General features: G+C 57.2%; 1 protein-coding gene across 2 annotated transcripts in view; it reads left to right on the top strand.

Moving 5' to 3' along the window:
* The window catches only part of UBE2G2 (ubiquitin conjugating enzyme E2 G2), a 34,603-nt gene extending 16,406 nt beyond the window's left edge, over window positions 1-18,197 (top strand). For both annotated transcript variants that reach the window (XM_032357089.1, XM_032357096.1), the window contains 5 exons: window positions 1,639-1,674; window positions 1,767-1,812; window positions 11,274-11,392; window positions 13,727-13,867; window positions 16,551-18,197. In XM_032357089.1, the coding sequence (XP_032212980.1) occupies window positions 1,639-1,674; window positions 1,767-1,812; window positions 11,274-11,392; window positions 13,727-13,867; window positions 16,551-16,663 (455 nt within the window). In that variant the 3' untranslated portion in view covers window positions 16,664-18,197. The remainder of the gene's footprint in view (window positions 1-1,638; window positions 1,675-1,766; window positions 1,813-11,273; window positions 11,393-13,726; window positions 13,868-16,550) is intronic.
* The last annotated feature ends 353 nt before the right edge of the window (window positions 18,198-18,550 follow it).

Raw genomic sequence — 18,550 nt, 5'->3', positions numbered from 1 at the left:
GACATGTTCCCCTCAGTGAGCTCCCCGAGCATCACCGCCCCGGGTGAGCAAGAAGTCTGAGCTCCCCAGGACCCCACAGTGTGGGACTGCCACGCCCCAGAGCAGCTCTGTCTTTGCAGGAGAATCACCACCTTGCTGTGTTTTTCCACCGAAGCCTGGGTTCCTGAACGTTGGCGCTCACTTGCCGGGTTTTTAATGAACGTGGTCAGTGTAATCTAGCGATACATGTAGTTTGTGTTGTGTGTTCTGGGTCGTGCGTATGTATGTAGTGTGAGGAGTATTGTGTCGATAGGTAGACACCTGGCTTCCTCGCACAACTTTATGTTGTGTGTAGCATCATTTATTGTCGCTTTTGTTGCCTTGTGTGACCCTGCCACAGTCTCTTAATCTCATCTTCTATAGATAGATATTTGGGTGTTTTCATTTTGGGGGGCTGTTATGGATAATGCTTGTACCAGGGGGTGTTACTCAGCCACAGCAAAGTATGAAATCTTGCCGTTTGCGACAACTTGGAGGGACCTCGAGAGCGTCACACTAAGCGGAGTGAGACACAGACGAGTGTCAGGTGGTCTGTCTCGCGCAGGGAATCTTAATCAGAGCGGCGGCTCCCGGACTCAGGACGGCCTCGTGGTAGCCGCGGGGGATGGGCCGTGGGCAGGAAGCGTGGAAGTGGTCGGAAGGTACAGACTTTGGTGATAAGAGGACGGAGGCCCGGGGATGTCACGCACAGCACGGCGCCTGCAGTTGATAATGCCATGTGGTGCGTTTGAAAGTTGCCAAGAAAGTAGATCTTAAAAGTTCTTACCGGAAGAAAAACTGATTTGTGAGCGTGTGTTGGTGGACGTTAACTAACCAGACGACGTACCGCGCCCATTTCAGAATATAAACGGTACCGACTCCCTGTGTCGTACCTGAAACTAACATGGGATAAGTCAGCTCTATCTCAGTTAAAAAAAAAGGAGCCCCTCCAGTGTCACCTTCACAGCGAGGCGTCACCTGCCCCCGCGGGCATGTCTTTCTCTCACTTTGTCACGTCATACTCTCCGGTACCTGGAACTTTCTTCACGAGTGGTCCTTGTCTGCAGTCTCCCTTCCCGAGCGCGTGAGCTCACTGAAGGCAGGGCCCTTGCCTGTCCTTTGCCCCTGCGTGTCCACTGGCTGGAGGAGTGCTGGGCAGAGACGTGTAACGGACCATCAGTGCTCAGCCGCGTCTCGTCGCGGTGGCCTCGCGGGCTGCTCAGACCGCTGCTGCCCGTGGCTCTGGGCTGCTCCTCAGAGCTCCGAGGGGACCGGGAAGCAAGTGGAAGGATAAGCAACAGCATCCGTGTTTGCATGGTCTTGTGACCAGAATTTTAACTGTGTACGTTTTTTTTTAAGATTTTATTTATTTATTTAACAGAGATCACGAGCAGGCAGAGAGGCAGAGAGAGAGAGGGGGAAGCAGGCTCCCTGCCGAGCAGAGAGCCCGATGCGGGACTCGATCCCAGGACCCTGAGACCATGACCTGAGCCGAAGGCAGAGGCTTAACCCACTGAGCCACCCAGGCGCCCTTCTTATATAATTTTAAAAAGTGTTTTGTTAAAATGCCAACCTAATACACATTGTGTTTCATAATGGTTTTACTTTTTCGTTTTATAGAACTAACGCTGAATCCTCCAGAAGGAATTGTGGCAGGTAAGGCACTGCAGTTAACCTCTTTATAACCTACTTCTGATCGCCAGTGTTGCCTTCACAATTAATTGAGGAAATTGTTTTTTCCCCTGCAGGCCCCATGAATGAAGAGAACTTTTTCGAGTGGGAGGCACTGATCATGTAAGTTCGTTACATGTGTTTCTGGTTTTCAAGACTTTCCCGGACACGGGACCTTTGAATCCCTTCAGTGGCCATGCAGTGCTTCCAAGTGTCCGTTCCTTCGTGCGCTTCCTGAGTTGAGCTCTTTCTAGTCTGCTCGACTCAGAGCAGAGAACAGCACAGGTGTGCATCCTGAGAAGCGGAAATGTTTCCTTAGAGCCAGTGAAAGGTTTAGTCGATGTTGTATTTCTTGAGTTTTATAGTAATTAAGATTTTTTTAAAAAGATTGTATTTATTTGACAGAGGGCGAGCGAGCAGAGGCAGGGGGAGCGGCAGAGGGAGAAGCCAGCTCCCTACTGAGCCGGGAGCCCGATGCGGGGCTCGATCCCAGGACTCTGGGGTCACATCCTGAGTCCGAGGGGGACACTTAACCGACCGAGCCCCCCAGATGCTGCACGGTAATACATTTTGAATGTTGTGTGGCTGCGCTGGCAGTTCTCACCTTGGGGAGTCCCCAAGAGCCCTCAGCTCTGAGTGGAGATGGGCCCCTCAGGGGCTGAGGGGTTCTGATGCCCTCTCAGGGGCCAGAGTGAGCCTCTGGCCCTACGCGCCTGTGCACCCACACTTCCCTCTTCCTCTCGTCCCCACGGAGCACCTCGTCTGCTGCTGCCGCTCTCTCCGGGCGCCTTGTCCGGCTTCCGTGGTCCCTGACCCCGGCACGCGGCTTAGTTCTGAGGCCAGCAGTGTGGTGCCTGGCCCTGCCGTGGAAAGCTCATGCGTGGATTTCCCATTTCACTTAGTGATGTTACTTCAGGGGGTCACAAACGGACCCCCGAATCTAGAATGTTCTAGATTCATATGACCCAGACGCTTTGTTTGCCTTCTTCCTACTTTATGTGGGCAGTTTCTGCGTTCCTGTCCTGTCTGAGACCTGCTGTATTTTCAGCAGAACGTGCTTCAGTAACGTTTGTGAAGTTGTGAGGTGGTCCCCGGACTCTCCGTTCTCCCTGTAGGAAGACGAGATGCCTCAGTCAGTTGGCAGGTGCTGGGGCTGGGGCTGGATTTTGTTGGGTTGAGGAGTGAGGGGCAGGGGCAGCCGGGCCTTCAGACACCGTCCCCACCCCTTGGGGGTCTGCCCAGGGCCAGCGTCACATTAGCTCTTCATGCTTTCCGTGCTTGAGGAGCACTGATAGTGTCCCTGGAGGTTAGAGTAACGTATGGAAATTGATGACAAGAATGAGGGTTTTTGATAAAGCAAATATTTTCGACTGTCCAGAGAAAATACAGCATGCGTGCCGTCTGATGGCTTGGGCCTGTGATGCCCGCTGTTCTTCCCATGCTGAAATGTTCCCGGCATGAGGAGGTCTTTGCAGTCTGTACTTCTGTCTCATCTTGTGTCTTTTGTCCCCTGAAGTAATTACCATGGGATGGCGGGGGTCCAGCTCCGCAGTGTCCCGCGTCTACTGGAGCATGGCACTGGCTGCTGTGTCCGCCGCAGAGCCTTTTTTTTTTTTTAAGGAAACAGCAGATTATATCATTGGAACTTGAGTGATAGCCCTGCTTTTCCACTTGCTGTATGCTGTGCGTTCTCTCCGTGTTCACGCGGGCAGCTGTGCGCACCACCTGGCTGCGAGCCTGTGGGAGGGACACGGGGCTTTGGAAGGCTTGAGTGCAGAGGTGAGTGGCCCCTGGCAGGTCTGACAGTTCGCAGGCTAGTGGCTCGTGCCTGTCGGCAGGCTTGGGTGGAAACCCTCTAAGGGACATGGGAGCCTTCCGGTGTGATTTCTGAAGTGTTGGGGTAACTAAACCTGTTAGGGTAACTGTTACTAATTTTAGATAAACACTATAATATTGAACCAATATTTTGAAAACACAGTAATAATGAGATGCAAAGGCAACAAAAGCAGAAATCAAGAAGCAGGACAAGGTCCATCTGGAAAGCTTCTGCCCAGCGCAGGAAGCCACCGACAGGACGAAAAGGCCGCCTGCAGGATGGGAGAGGAGGTTTGTGGTCCCGTGCCTGTGCGCTCTCCAAAATACATGAAGACCTGGCAGAGCTCAACTCCAAAAATGTGAATCATCTGATTTAACAACGGGCCGAGGACCTGAATAGACGCTTTTCTGAAGAAGACACACAGATGGCTGACGGGCGCGTGGAAGGGAGCTCGGCATCACTCGGTGTCCCGGGAGTGCGCATCGGAACCCCAGGGAGGCGGCACCTCGCACCAGTCAGCGCGGGCGTCACACAAAAAGACCAGAAATGACAGGTGCTGGCGAGGCTGCGGAGAGAGGGGAGCCGCGTCATCCTGCTGGTGGGAGTGCCAGTTGCTGCACCCGCTCCGGAAAACTGTGTGGGGCATCCCCAAAACTGAAACAGACTTAGTACTGAGCCTTTACCCAGAGACAGCGCATACCCCGGCTCAGAAAGCCGTCAGCATCTCCGTGTTCCCGGCAGCGTTATTTGCAGCAGCCAAGACCTGGAAGCCCCCAAAGTTGCTCTCCAGTGATGGACGAGTGGACAGAACAGGCAGTGTGTGTACACACGCATGTGCGCGCACACACACAGGATAGCAGCCTTAAAAAGGAAGGAAATCGTGCCATTGGTGAAAACGTGGGTGGACCTTGAGGGTATTATACTAAGTGAGATGAGTCAGAGGAAGAGAAATACCATAGGATCTCACAGGTGGGATCTGAAAACCCCCAAACCCCGAAACTCAGAGAACAGCTGGGTGCTGGAGGGCCGGAGTGGGGGGACAGTGAGATGGGCAAAGGAGGGCAAAAGCCCAAACTTGCGGCCGCAGAATAACTCTGTCCTGGCACTGTAAGGGACAGCATGGTGACCAGGGCTGGTGACACTGCAGCAGGGAAATGAAAGTCCTCAAGACAGTGCATCTGCAAGTCCTCATCACAGGAAGGAACAGTTTGTAACTTCGTACGGTGACGGGTGTTCACTCGATTGACGGTGGTCGTCCGGTACGTCTCCAGAGCGTGGCCCCTGCTGTCCCGCTCCCAGGACGTAGACCGTCGTGTGTCAGTTATGCCTCAGCTTCAACTTCAACTTCAAAAAAAGTAAGGAGAGCTTTTCAGGTTTCCTCAGCGCGTTTATATCTGAGTAAGGCTGTTGCGTTAGCGTGGAATTCCCCTGCTTCAGGATTTGGTGCGCCCGTGGGTCTTGGTCCTGTTCCAGACCCTTTTACAAACAAGAGGCCGTTTACAAATGCACTTAAAACACCTGTTAGGGAATTAGCTGTCGTCCCGTCGATCGGCCTCACGCTGCCGTATTCGCAGACACCTGGCTGAGTTTCACTCCTTAGTGATGGGTTTTCTTTTCTCTCTTTTGTTCTTTGATTGTCTCCGGAGATTCTGTGGTGCCCCAGTGTTTCTGAAACCATGCGTGGCCCGTTTCCGGGGGGGCACGGGGTCTCACCCACAGGGCCCCCGTCTCTCCTCGGCTGTGCAGTGAGGGTGCTTGGGCCACAGGTACAAAGGATTTGGGGGGACCCCATGTGTGCCCCCAAGAGAAGGAGGCGGAGGGTGTACGATGTGAGCGCAGCAGATCAGTGCCCAGGAGGGGCACGGAGAACGAAACTGCACAAGCTCCTCTCGGAGGACAAGCAGAAGGCAGCTCTGGGACGCCCAGCTGGCTCCAGCAGAAGGGCGTGCGACTCTTGATGTTGGGGTCTTGAGTTCGAGCCCCACATGGGTGCAGAGATGACTTAAATAAAACCTTTAAGAAAACTGGTGGAAGGTAAGTCTGCTGGCTCCCGGCTGGGCATACGGTGCAGTCTGAGCCGCGGCCCGGAAGACAACCAGGCCTCCCAGCAGATGGGGAGCTGCGGGGCCCGCGGCCTGGGGGCCGGCGGAGCCTCATGCCCTCGTGCCTGCCGCTCTGCGCTTGATTGGAGCAAAACAGACAGGCGCACCGTCCGCATAGGGAGGTGGTGTCCTGTTCTGCCTCTTTTGGCTCCAGAGTCTGGCCCGTGCGGCCTCGTCGCGCTGGGCTGTCTGGGGACCCTGTCTGCACAGGGTGGGTGTACTTCTCCAGGGGAGCCCTCGGTGAGGACGGGAAAGGCCTGTGCTGTGGGCCGGCTCTGTGTCCTCGGGCTAGAAGAGGGGGGAAGGCCTTGGGGATCTCACTGCCGTATTCCGTGCTTCCCCAGGGCTCTCGGAGCGGCGGCTGTGAGCCGGCTCCCTTCTCCGCCCTCACCCTCGCCCGCGCTTGGCGCCATCCCCGCTGCCTTGTGGGTGTGTGGGGCGCTCACCGGGGCCGTGTTTGACTTCTCTGAACTCACCGTGCGGAGGGTCTCTGGGGACTTGCCCGCCGCCCCTGGGTCTTGGTGGCCTGCACAACTGTTGCCCATTACCTGGACTCCTCTTGTGGAGTCTTTATATATTTTGGAAACAAATCCTTTGTCCGACATGTGATTTTCAGGTGTTTCTTTCCTTTCCGCAGTTTCTTTCCTTTATGGACCAGGCTTTTGGTGTCGCACAGCTCACGGTCCCAGAGGTTTTCTTCTGTGTTTTCTGTTCGTTTACATTTCATGTCCTTGGACCGTTGGGGGTTCTCTGGAGACGGATTCGGGAGGGCCCAGCTTTAGTCACCGGCACGGGGCTGCACACTTGCCTTGGCCGCCCCGCAGACATCAGCCGACCACCCGCGCGCGGGTTTCTGTCGGACTCCGAGTCGCGCTCCGCGTCGCGCTCCGTTGATCTGGGCCTGTCCTCCTCCCGTCGTCGCCGTCTCGGTTCCTGGAGCTTTGGAGGAGGTTTTGGAATTGGAAAGTGCGACTCCTGTCGCTCTGTTCTTCCTCCAGATTCTTTTGCCTCTTCCTGGGTCCCGCGCGTGTCCCTCTGCATGTCAGGATCGGCGCGTCGGTGTCCGCAGCGACGCCAGCGGGGGTTCCACGGGGAGGTGTGGGCTTGGCCAAGGACGGCTGCCGCCTGCACAGCCTCAGGGCTCGCTCCCAGGCCGCTTCATTAGGTCTCTTCACATTCTGGTCAGTGGTGCCGAGATACAGTTTTAAATAATTTTTTTATTATTTAAGGATTTTTATTTTTTATTTGACAGACAGAGATCACAAGTGGGCAGAGAGGCAGGCAGAGGGAGAGGAGAAGCAGGCTCCCCGTGGAGCAGAGAGCCCGATGCGGGACTCGATCCCAGGACCCTGAGATCATGACCTGAGCCGAAGGCAGAGGCTTAATCCGCTGAGCCACCCAGGAGCCCCACCATGATACATTTTTAATTTGAAAGAATCCGGTTTCGCAGATGAAGGTGTGTGAGTAGATGAGCAGAGACGAGCTTGTTAGCCTTGGGGAGGTGAGTCCGGAGGGGGCGTGGAGGGGAGCGTTTTGTTAGGTTATACACCTCATGTATTTGAGTATTTTCCAACACGTACTTTTCTAGTCAGAGTCCGTTCATGTCGTGAAGGTTGGTGTTTGTTAGAACCGACTGGGAAGTTCTCGGAATGATAGGCTCATTGAGTTCAAGTGTAGGTCAGATACGTTTGATTCCGTTTTCAGGGATGTCCGTATCACAGAAAACCCCAAATCAGAGGATGCCTGCAGCCTCCTTATGGACTGGTTCAGGCTGAGAAAACTCTGTGCTGTGCCGCGCTCTCCCGAAGCACAGGACATCTGTCTGTCTTCCTGCCAGGGTTCTCGGCCCGGGTTCCGCACGTTGGGACGATCAGGGCGCACAGGGCACGACAAGTGAAGGAGAAAGGAGCAAAGCCGATGCCCAGCCGGCTTGCCCGCTCCTTGCCCCGGCGCGCCCCTCAGCCCCAGTCCCCGGGAGCCCGTGCCGTCTTTCCTGCCAGACTGTGGGCTCCTGCTGCCCAGAGAGTGGCCTGGGGGCCTCGTGCAGCTGCCGCCCCTGCCGTCCTGGTGGGGCCTGGAGCCCAGCGGCCGGACGGAGTGAAGGCCAGTAGCCGCGGCAGAGCCGGCCACCCTCCGCCCGGGTGAGCTGGGGCTCCGCTGAGGGGCAGTGATGGCTGGAGGGGTGACGCCCCAGCTGACAGCAGCCCCCGGCCCGGCCCACCCACCGGGTGCTCTGGGGGTTCCGCAGCGCCAGGGCCGCGATGGCGATGACCGCCGTCTCGGAGCGGCCTTCCTCCTCTCCCGCTGCGGCTGGTCCTGACCCGGGAGAGCGCGTTCTCCCTCAGCAGCGCAGCTGCAGTTAGGCACTCGCGAGTGCTTTACGGTCTCCGTGACCTACAGCCTTGTCGTCTGTGTGTCGGAGACGATCGTCCGTGTGCTGTGCGGGCTTGGAAAGGACCGCGGGCTTCCACGCCGCTGCAGCCGCAGTGATATGCAGGCCGCGGGCCGAGAACATTCCCGGCGGCCGCCGGCTCACTCCCATGCAGACACCCAGGGCGCACGGCAAGCGCCACAGTCTCTGCGGCCTCCAGCGCGCAGCTGGAAGCTCCCCGTGTCCCGGAGGTGCGGTTTCCGCCGGGGAAGGGAGAGCGGCTGCTCACTGGGATTCCGGGTGGACGGACTAAGGGAGCGTTTGTGCCGGTTTCAGGGACTCGGCGCGTGAGCGCGCGTTTTCGGCGGCTCAGGGCGCAGGGTGGGCTGGGCTGTGGATCTTCTAGAAGGGAGAGCGTGGCTCATCAGTGGCCGTGGCTGGTCAGGGGTCAGCTTCAGGCCGCAAGTGTGGCCTTCCCGGCGTCCGCTCAGCCGGTCATTCCCGCTGTCTGGCGGCCGGCCGGAGCGGCTGGGAAGGAGGTTCCCTTCACAGTGCAGAGCACGGGGGACAGCTCCCGCGGATGCTTGTCTCAGGCACGAGAGTCCCTGCCTCTGAGCTCTGGAACAGTGCAGACCATGGTTTTAGTGGACAGAGGGATGGTAATTTACTGGCTTTGAAGACTTTGTGTGTTTTAGATGAGTTTGTTTCCTTTCTTCTCAAACTTTATCTTATCTGAGCATTTTTGAGATGAGGCCTTTAGTGAGAGAGAAGTGAGGCTTTCTGGAGTATGGCACCAAGGTGCGTCCAAAAATAACACTGGTTACGTCTCTCGGTCGCGGTTCAGGAGCTGACGCGACAGCATTTTCCAGAGTCAGCAGGCCCGCTGGGCACGGCCCCTGCGTGCTTGTCCCAGCCTCAGGGCGTCCTGGAAGACAGGGAAACCCTCCTTTCAAACCAGTAGCGAACCAGGGCATTTGAAAACAGCTTTGATAAGTAAGATGTGGGAGCCCTGAGGGAAATGTTTGCTCTTGCTTCTGAGGCTACGGGGCACCAAGGGGATTTTTTTTTTAAGTGTTAAAGAAAGCCCTGTTATGGGAAACAAAGAACTTACTAGAGCGTTGAGCAAATACCATTTGGCTTGTTCCAAAACACCACCCAGACATTTTTTTCTCCTCTGACTCGGCTGTGCCCACGATGCAGGGGCCCCGGGGAGCGTTCCTGACGGACGCTGGAGGGGCGCCTGTGCCGCTGGCCTCCCGGGAGTCATGCTGGGCGCCTTGGTCCGACCTGGATGCCTTTGGCTTGGCGGCCGTGCTCTGTGGTCACCGGCCTCCCCAGCGTTGCCGACCCTGCGGGGAAGCGGAGCTTGCAGACGCCCCGCCGCTAGGGACCTGCGGAGGGAAGGCGGGGAGCAGGGGCGGTCGCCCTCCGCCCACAGAGGAACAGGCGTCCAGGACGGGAAGCTCAGGGCGGGCCTCAGACCGCCTTGCCCGGCCTCTGGCTGCTGCTGGTGGCAGCGCTCGCTTCCTGTGCCGTGGCGGCCCCTTCTCCAGGACGGGTGCCCTGCCCGCCGCTTGTCCCTCTTCATGTGGCTTTTCCAGTCCTGGTTTCCTGCCAAGGCTGTGGGCGCCGTTGGGACACTCACACCTGCAACACAAAGTAGTTATTCACTGTGGTTTCCCCCCAGAGTAGCAGAGGCACAGTGCTCAAAATCAAGGTCGGTCTCTTAAAGAGGAAAAACAAACGGGCTCCCCCAAACACTTCTCGCCGTGTCTCGTTGTGGCTGGTTTGCTGCGGCCCCTTCCTCCCGGGACGTGATCTGGGTGTCTGCGGCGGGTGCTGTCGAAAGCCCTGGGCGGCTTCACAAGGGACAGGAAAGCCCTCTGTCCCGTGTCCTTTTGAATTTTTTCTTTTTCCTTTAATTGTGGACGTGAACATCATTGATACTGCTTGCAAGTTTATATTATTATTTTGCTGCATCAAAATAGTCTCATTGATTTGAAACAAACTCATACTTTGAGAAAATGATTTTTTTAAGGATTTTGTTTATTTATTTATTTATTAAGATTTTATTTATTTATTTGACAGAGATCACAAGTAGACAGAGGCAGGCAGAGAGAGAGAAGAGGAAGCAGGCTCCCTGCTGAGCAGAGAGCAAGACGTGGGACTTGATCCGAGAACCCTGGGATCATGACCCGAGCAGAAGGCAGAGAGGTCTAACCCACTGAGCCACCCAGGTGCCCTGAGAAAATGATTTTTAAACAATGAAGGTTGTCTCGGAATAAATCTATTTCAGTTGTTTTTTTCCTGTGCCGTGTCTGGTTTTCATCTGGGAAGGGAGCCTGTCTCCGGTGTGCAGCAGCCCCTGCAGTGGCCTGGGTCTCGGGCTCCTGGGGTGGTGTGTTCGCAGAGCTGCTGGTTTGTACCCTGGCTCAGCGGGACCGGCCCTCCTAGGGGGCAGCTCTGCTCTCACGGAGGCCGTCATACGAGCGACCCTGATGCACGCCCATAAGGGAGGGCTCTTACTAGCTGCTGCTGTCGTGACCCACATGGGGTCCCAGATATTGTTAACTCACACGTATTGTGTTGGGGTTTGACAGGACTCAGCAGTGGTTTCATCCGCCTCTGCCACTCTCCTGTGATGGGGACGGAAGCCCCGCAGACAGGCGCGCAGGTGCCCCGTGACACTGCACTCTGGGGGGCGCTGGCCTGGCTCTGCCGCGCGTGTGCACCCCCAGCTCCTGCAGGAGCTGCGTCCGTGGTCACGGGGTGCTCCGTACCTCTTTCTTAAGGGTGACAAAATCGTTTCTTGGGCACTTTTAAAAATTTCAAAATAGCCTTTGAAATAACAACTCTTAACCCTCATTTAATACGATGGTGTGGGGACGCCTGGGTGGCTCGGTTGGTTAATACGATGGTGTGCGCCTACAGTGTACCTTTATCGCACGAGACGGCAGCATGCACACAGCAGACAGACGCCCCCAGGCCTTCCAGTGTTGCTGGCAGCTCTCCCCCGATCCCGTATTTTGGGGAGGCTCTGCCGCCCACGCTTAGCTCCATTAGTGCAGACACTGTGCCTGTAATTCGGTGTTTGTGCTTGTCCCTAAGTCTAACCAGATTGCCGTGGGACGAGGAGGCGACGCTTCCCTGCTCAGAGAGAAGTAACGGTTCACCGTTAGCGTTCACATAGTCTCTCCATGTGCGCTTGTGAAGCAGTAGAAATCTCCCAGCTTCTTACTAGTGTGGTGGGCTCTGGGAAACGTACTTGAGCGTCTCTGTCCTTTCTGTCCTCCAGGGGCCCAGAAGACACCTGCTTTGAGTTCGGGGTCTTTCCTGCCATCCTGAGCTTCCCGCTGGATTACCCATTAAGTCCCCCAAAGATGAGATTTACCTGCGAGATGTTTCATCCCAACAGTAAGTGCTGTGGGGCGTGGGTCCGACAGGAGGCTCGGGGCTGTGGGCGGGGTCGCAGAGCCTGGGAGGTGTAACCCGTGTGTTAAACCACAGCCACCTCCTCGTGGGGGTGGTGACATCAGTTGAAAGACAGTGTGACGTAGATGGTGAATGTGGACCTGATGCTGGGCGCCCTCTGACCTGCTGGCTCCTTCTCCCGGCGGGCCGGTCAGAGACGCACGCTGGGTGTGCGCGCAGTGTGGCTCCGGCCCCACCCGCCGTGGGCTCTGACGGTGGGGACCAGCCGGAGCAGCTGTTTTCAACAGCCGAGCCACGCTAGACTGTACCTCCGAGTACTATACAGATACTTTCAGTGACCTGAGTAGAATTTAATGATCTAGAGCGGAAGTTCTGTGTCGAATGAGGAAGGCAGGTTCCGGGTCCTCATCCTTGTTACAGTTCACTCGTCCTGAAAACGCTTCGTGGGTAAATGCACATAACTGGGAACATGGCTCAAAAATGTTGAAAGTGATTCTCTTTCAATAACGGCATCTTTTTTGGTTTTTGTAAATCTTTTTTCTAAAATAAACATGTATTTTGAAGGGGGGGGAATTCCGTCATTAATTACATTTATGGATTTAAGTTGGGAAAGTGTCCAGTGGTAGGAATTGGATTCCTGAATAGCTCTGGTTTTTCCTTTTTCCTTTACAAGACATGGTCGTAGAGAAGAGTGTCTGTAGTACGTATAGTGTAGTAAGAAAATATATTTTTAAGGATCACATTTAGGATAATGTTCCTTTACATAAAATTTTTTGAAAGATTTATTTATTTATTTGATAGAGAGAGGGAGAAAGAGAAGCAGGGAGCCCAGCGCAGGGCTCGATCCCAGGCCCCTGAGATCCTGACCTGGGCTGAAGACAGACGCTTCACCCACAGAGCCACCCAGCCGCCCCTAGGATAATGTTCGTTTTTTATAAATGATTATTGCCACGAAAATCATGATCTTAATGGTTGTGGAGAATAAAAGCGAGTAAGATGCCCTGTTTTGTAGAAATGAAGTATTTTCTCATTTGAGTATTCCTTATTTTCCTGTACTTTTCTGCGTATGAAATAGCTCAAGTCTCATTTAATCCACGGGAGTGTTTATAGAACTGGCCGAGCCTTTGACACCCCTTGGCTTAATAACAAACGAACCCACCTCGCAGTTCTCCCCTAGCCTGGGCACCTCCACGGGGTCGGGGGAGGCCTGCCCAGACCCCCACCCCTGCCAGAGGGGCTCAGGATCGTGTCCCCCTGTGGGACCGGCCATGCAGACCCTCATTTGGATCGACTTGCGTCCTGCTGATGTTACGTGTGGGTCGTTAGCTCCCTCCTCAGACAGACTGTTTCGGATTTTTCTTTTCTCACACTGATGCAGTTCTGTGTGTGCGGTAAGTGCTCAGAAGCCCCGTTCTTTCGAGAAGGCTGGCTGTGAGGTGGCCACGGTCGAGGTGGGGTGGCGCATGTGTGTGGGCGTCCTTCAAGCCATTCTGGTGTCTCAGTGGTTGGGGCTTCTGCGCTCACGAGGAAGGAGAGTTACATACATTTATCCTGAATTGTCTGTCGTTTCTGTTATTATAACCTGCAGCCTTCACAGTTTACAGTGGAGCTGTCCTGGGTACACATCGAACCGCCTGAGGCTCTCCCGTGAGAGAGAGAGAAGCGGCGGGCGCTGCTGGGTCCTTGGTAGCATCAGTCACACACTGGGAACAGAGACGCGTTTGTCTCGACCCAGAGCACACGGGTCTGGTTCCTGATGCTGCTGGTGGCCGTGACTTCGACGGGATACCGCGGACCTCCAGGGCACAGATGACGGGCTGTGTGTTAGAGGGAGGCCCTGGGAGAAGTCAGGGTACCTTTTTCCTTCTAGAAGTCTCTGTAATCCTGGTTGCCTTCATCCTGGCACCGGGGATGTAGATTTCCACGTCCAGTTGGTTCCAGGGTTTCATGGGGGCATTGGAAAATCTTAGAAATCAGCTCTGACAATTACTGTAATGCTCGTTACAAGAGTTACTTTGGTGAACTAGTTCTCTGCCAGGTTCCCCATCATTAGTTAGTGCGTTCAGACGCACTGCTGACAAATCCAGATCCCCGTGGAGGCGGAGCTGTGGGGGTGTCTGGGGCCAGGCAGACGGCCTGGAGCCTGGTCGGCGAGTGCGGGCCCAGCCGGCCGGGTGCACCAGGGTGCGGCGCTCGGGGCCTCGGGCTCTGCCGCAGCCGCGCGAGCAGCTGGCTCTCTGTGTCCGCGCCGCTGCCTGCCTTGCTGCCCGCTGTCCCCGTTCTCTCGGCTCACCTGCTGCGTCCTCACCCCCGCAGTCTACCCTGACGGCAGAGTCTGCATTTCCATCCTGCACGCCCCGGGCGACGACCCCATGGGCTACGAGAGCAGCGCCGAGCGCTGGAGCCCCGTGCAGAGCGTGGAGAAGATCCTGCTGTCGGTGGTGAGCATGCTGGCAGGTAAGGCCGCCCCGGGGGGCGGGAGGGGGGCCGGACGCGCAGACGTCTCTGTCCTGTGTCCTCCTCCTCTGCTCCTCTGTCACAGCCGTGTCTGTTCGCGCTTCATCCACATCTGCCGCTTCTGCTTTTTCGCGGAATTACTCGTATACACTCTTCATGATTATGAGTCTGGACGTTGGCCAGAGTGAGCCGCGCTCCGGTCCTTGGGGATCGCGCTCGTGGAGCCGGTGTTTCCTGGGGCACCTGCCGTGTGGCCGACACTGGGTCCTGAGGTGTCCAGCGCAGTGTGTCCTAGACCCCAGCCGTAAGCCTGCTTTCTGAGGGGATTTTCCAGATCCGCCAGTGGCGGCCAGTCACTGACACATCCTGAGCTGGACTCACAGGGGCTGTCAGGCCGGCCCCGAGATGGGACTGTCCTGCGGAGGAGGTACTGAGCTAAGGGGGCGGGAGGGGCATTTGGAATGAGGCCTGTGGCTCGTGTGGGGACACCACCAGCACCGGCTGCGGCTCCAGCTCAGCCAGGGACATGAGGCTGTGCAGCCACACCTCGGCAAGACTGTCCGTGTGGCAGGGAGCCTGTCGGGCAAGTGTTGCAGTGGGCTGGGGGACAAGGACTTCTGCAGGCCGGGGACCGCTGTGGGGCCACAAGAACGGGTTGCATATGGGAGACAGGCTCGCTGGTGTGCACGGTGGCTCCTGTGTCTCTGACCTCAGCACCGGGGGAGAGGGCTGCCGTCTCCGCAACAGGAGCCCGCAGAGTGGGGAGAAGGGTCTGGCGTGGGGGTGTCCTTCCCTGGTGGCCGCTGGGCCGAGGCCCGCTGTGCAGGTGAGGCTGAGCTCACGTCTGGATGAGACGGTGGCTGAGGGGCAGGACAAAGGGCGTGAGAAAGGGCACGAGGAAGGGGGGTGCTCAGGGAACGTGGGGGCGATAGCCTAGACGGCCAGGAAGGAAAGACGTGGAGGAGTGGGAGGCGCACGGGGGAGGCTCGTGGGGCCTCAGTGGCCCTTCGCGCGGCGCGGAGGTGAGGACGTCCAATGTCCGTGCGTGTGCGCGTGTGAGGGCGGAGGCACTCCCTTCCCCGCACGCTGCCAGGGCACCAGAGGAGAGGCGGTAGGTCGGCGGTCTGCGAATGGCAGCTGTAAGTCGCACCGGGACAGTTTTGCTATAAATTCTTTTTTTTTTTTTTTAATATTTTATTTATTTATTTGACGGAGAGAGATCACAAGTAGGCAGAGCGGCAGGCAGAGAGAGAAGGAAGCAGGCTCCCTGCTGAGCAGAGAGCCCGATGCGGGGCTCGATCCCAGGACCCTGGGATCATGACCTGAGCTGAAGGCAGAGGCTTTAACTCACTGAGCCCCCCAAGCGCCCTATAAATTCTTTTCTTAAAAGGTTTTATTTACTTACTTATTTATTTGTTTATTTTGGAGAGCACGGTGGGGCGGGGGGCAGGGAGGGAGAGGCCCAGGCTGACCGCTAAAGGTCGTCGCACAGGCGCGGCCCTGGCTCCGGTGGTTGTTGCGGCGCCTGATCCCGTCTCCGGTCTGGGTCTCAGGGTTGGGAGCTCGAGCTGGGCTTGGGCTCCGCACTGGGCAAAAAAGAGAATGTTTTAATGTATTTCCGACCTGTTGCTGTCAGAGTACGTGTCCTGTGCTCTGGGCTGCTTTCTCAGCTCGGTCCCCCCCAGCTCGGCTGCGGCCCCACTCGGCGCCCTCCGTCCTGGCCTGCTTTGAGAGGAGGCTGCAGCCCTTGGTCCTCTGTGAGCCGTCTGGGCCTTGGGTTCCTGCTGTCACCGGGGCTGGGTGGGGAGCCGGGCTGGCCCTGTCCGTGCTCGTATGCTCCCTGCCGTTGGGCCTACTCAGGGGTCCGCTGAGCACAACCCCTCCTCGAGGCCTGCGGGACCCCAAGTCCTCTGCTTCCTGCTCTCCCGTCGTCCACTTTGCAGCCCCAAGTTTGAAACAATGTGTGTGTGGACTGTCCCGTCTGTAGTGCCCTGGCGGCGGGGGTGCAGTCCCCTGCACTGGACCTCACACCCAGGACCTGCTGAGGAAGGGCTTCTTGAGTAAATGGGAGGAAGAAGCCATCGTGGTTGGAGGGACAGAGACGGGGTGGCCACAGAGGGATGCAGGGCTGGGCAGGAGGGAGGGACCATGGTCCTGCTCGCAGTTGGCCTCTTGGCTGTCTTTTCTGCTCCCATCCCGTGCTTCCCACTGTTCTGGCTCCCTGCGCCGTGGGCCCTGCTCCTGGCCCGCTCTGGGCCTCTGGCTCCCTGCCTTGCTGCCTCTGTGTGTGTGTCCTGATCTGTCTGGGGCACCTTTTGGAGTCAGGTGTGCCCCGGGGCCAGGTGTCGACCTCGCCTTGGGCTGTGGCAGGAGCTGGGTGGACATTAGTCGGAGGAGTGGGGCCCAGGGCGTCCAGAGCAAGATAGAACGTTTGTCTTCAAAACACTCGGGACGTAGGGGTCACAAGGGTGGGTCTTCCTGCCACACGTGCGTGTCCCTGACTTCACGCTGCCTCTCAGCCCCCCTTGGTGGGTCTGTCCGAGAGCTGACTTTCTCCCCTCGCGCGTGTTTCTGGGACGCGGCTCCGGAAGGACACGTGGAGGGTGTCAGCGAGGCGGAAGACCCCGGCCGGCCCTTGCTCTCCGGAGCTCCTTGCCCACGGCGCGTGTCTCTTCTCTTGCAGAGCCCAACGATGAGAGCGGGGCCAACGTGGACGCTTCTAAGATGTGGCGGGACGACCGGGAGCAGTTCTGCCGGGTGGCCAGGCAGCTGGCGCAGAAGTCCCTGGGGCTCTGAGGCCCGTCCTCACGCACGCACAGACACGGCGCCCAGCCGCGGCCCGGCTTTCTCTGCTGAACGCATAGTGACAGTGACACTCTGTGCTGGTACCAAAAAAGGCAAGCTTGCAGAACCACAGCATCTCTTGTTTTCCCTACCTTTCCCGCTCCAGACAGGCTTCTTTTCTGAAATTATGCTGTATGTAGGACGATGACAGCCAGAGGCAGTGTTACCGTGTTGCTGGCCTGGCGCTTTGGGGAGATGCTGACAGCTGTCCCACCCCCTCTCCCGGCCGGGGTGCACACACACAGGCTGTGGCTTCCCTTCTGTCGCATTGGTGGGGGCGTGTGTGCCACACTGCTGGGGCCTAGAACCAGTAATGTTCCTTCGAGGGAACGAGGCCTCGCAGCTCGAGCGGTGGCTGGCAGGAGGGCTCTGCGGGCCCGGCCGGGGACGTCACTTGGTTTCAGTGCTTCATAGTACTTCCTGCCTGTTTCCTTATAATCTCGTTACATCGTTTTTGTTTGTCGTGTGTTACAAACTATCACACTTAGAGATACTTTCAGGAAATAAATACTTTTTAAAAACACAGATTGATGAGAAATGGGATGCGTGAAAGAGGTTTCCTGCTGGTTGTGAGGACAGACGCTATCCTCCCGGTCATGCTTCGATCTGTGTCCTCGCTGACTTGCACGTCATTAGGGCAGGAACACGCGGCCCCGTGTAGACACCGGAGCTCTGAGCTTCGGCATGTGCGGCCGCAGCGGGAGCCTAACACGGAGACGGACTTGTCCTTTGCAGCGTGGCGTGGGAAGGGAACGCTCACCCTCGTGAGTGCTGGGCGCAGAGGCATGCCTTATCCCCGACCTTGGGCGCTGCCCGTTGGGCAGCATGGTGTGCGGGGGGTGGGGGTGGGGTGTCCCTCTCCCCAGGCCCCAGCGTGGGGGCAAGGCACTTAGCTGTGGTCTGTGATCTCGCTGCAGCTCCGGAGCCCGCCAGCCTGGGTGGCCCAGCAGTGCAGTGCCAGGGGCTCCGTGAACAAGCAGCAACAGATGTGTCGCAGACTTGGATGCCTGGCCGGTTTCAGACACGTTAAATTTAAGTAGGAATCTCTATTTTTGAAATAAGGGACCGTCTGTAAGACATACAGTAGGTCACACTTTCCGTTATCCTGCCCCCCCTTTCGGGCGCTGAGCGGACGCGTCCTTTCTTGGTGTCGCCGGGAGCTGGTGGGAAGGGCTCCGTCCACGCGGGGCTTCTGTAAGGAAACCCAGTTCTTTCTCTCTCGGGGGAACCGTCGTCACGTTGACGTCCAGTATGAGCACTTGGACCTGGAAGGGCACCAGAAAGGACAGGTGCTGTCCCCAAATGGGACTTGCAGGCCCCTCCCGCAGAGGGAAGGCGGGCTTTGTGCGGGCGGGACTCCGAGGAGTCTAGAGAAGGAAGATGGGTGGTCTCTTTGCAAACGAAGTATTTTTACTCCCTTGTATTTATTAAGTGGAAACAAAGAGTCTCGTGTCCTTGCTCTGTGGCGCAGTTTAATTACTACGTTGAAAATAAAGTTCTCTATTTTCCTCCAGTCCACATAGTATTTGTCCTTGCTGAATTCTACGTGATCCTGCAAAAACCCAGGGCCGGTTGCATCCAGGGCTCGCGGTGGAGGCCCCCAGCCGAGGGTTGCACAGCAGGAGCCGTGGGGGGGGGGTCACTTTACCCCCAGGCCCAAGTGTGCTTCAGCAAGCTGCTCTCTGCTCGCTCCTGTGCTCTGCCCGCCACGCCCTCTCCCTGCGGGGCCCTGTCCCCACAGCGGCCCTGCTGTGGCCGGCCTCTCCTCGGAGCGCAGCGCCTCCCCACCGTTCGGGGCTCTGGGGAGCAGCCGGCCAATGTGGAGGCCACACGGTTCTG

The sequence above is a fragment of the Mustela erminea genome, chromosome 1, assembly GCF_009829155.1.
Source record: "Mustela erminea isolate mMusErm1 chromosome 1, mMusErm1.Pri, whole genome shotgun sequence".
Classification (NCBI taxonomy): domain Eukaryota; kingdom Metazoa; phylum Chordata; class Mammalia; order Carnivora; family Mustelidae; genus Mustela; species Mustela erminea.
This window is presented reverse-complemented; position numbering and strand designations above follow the sequence as displayed.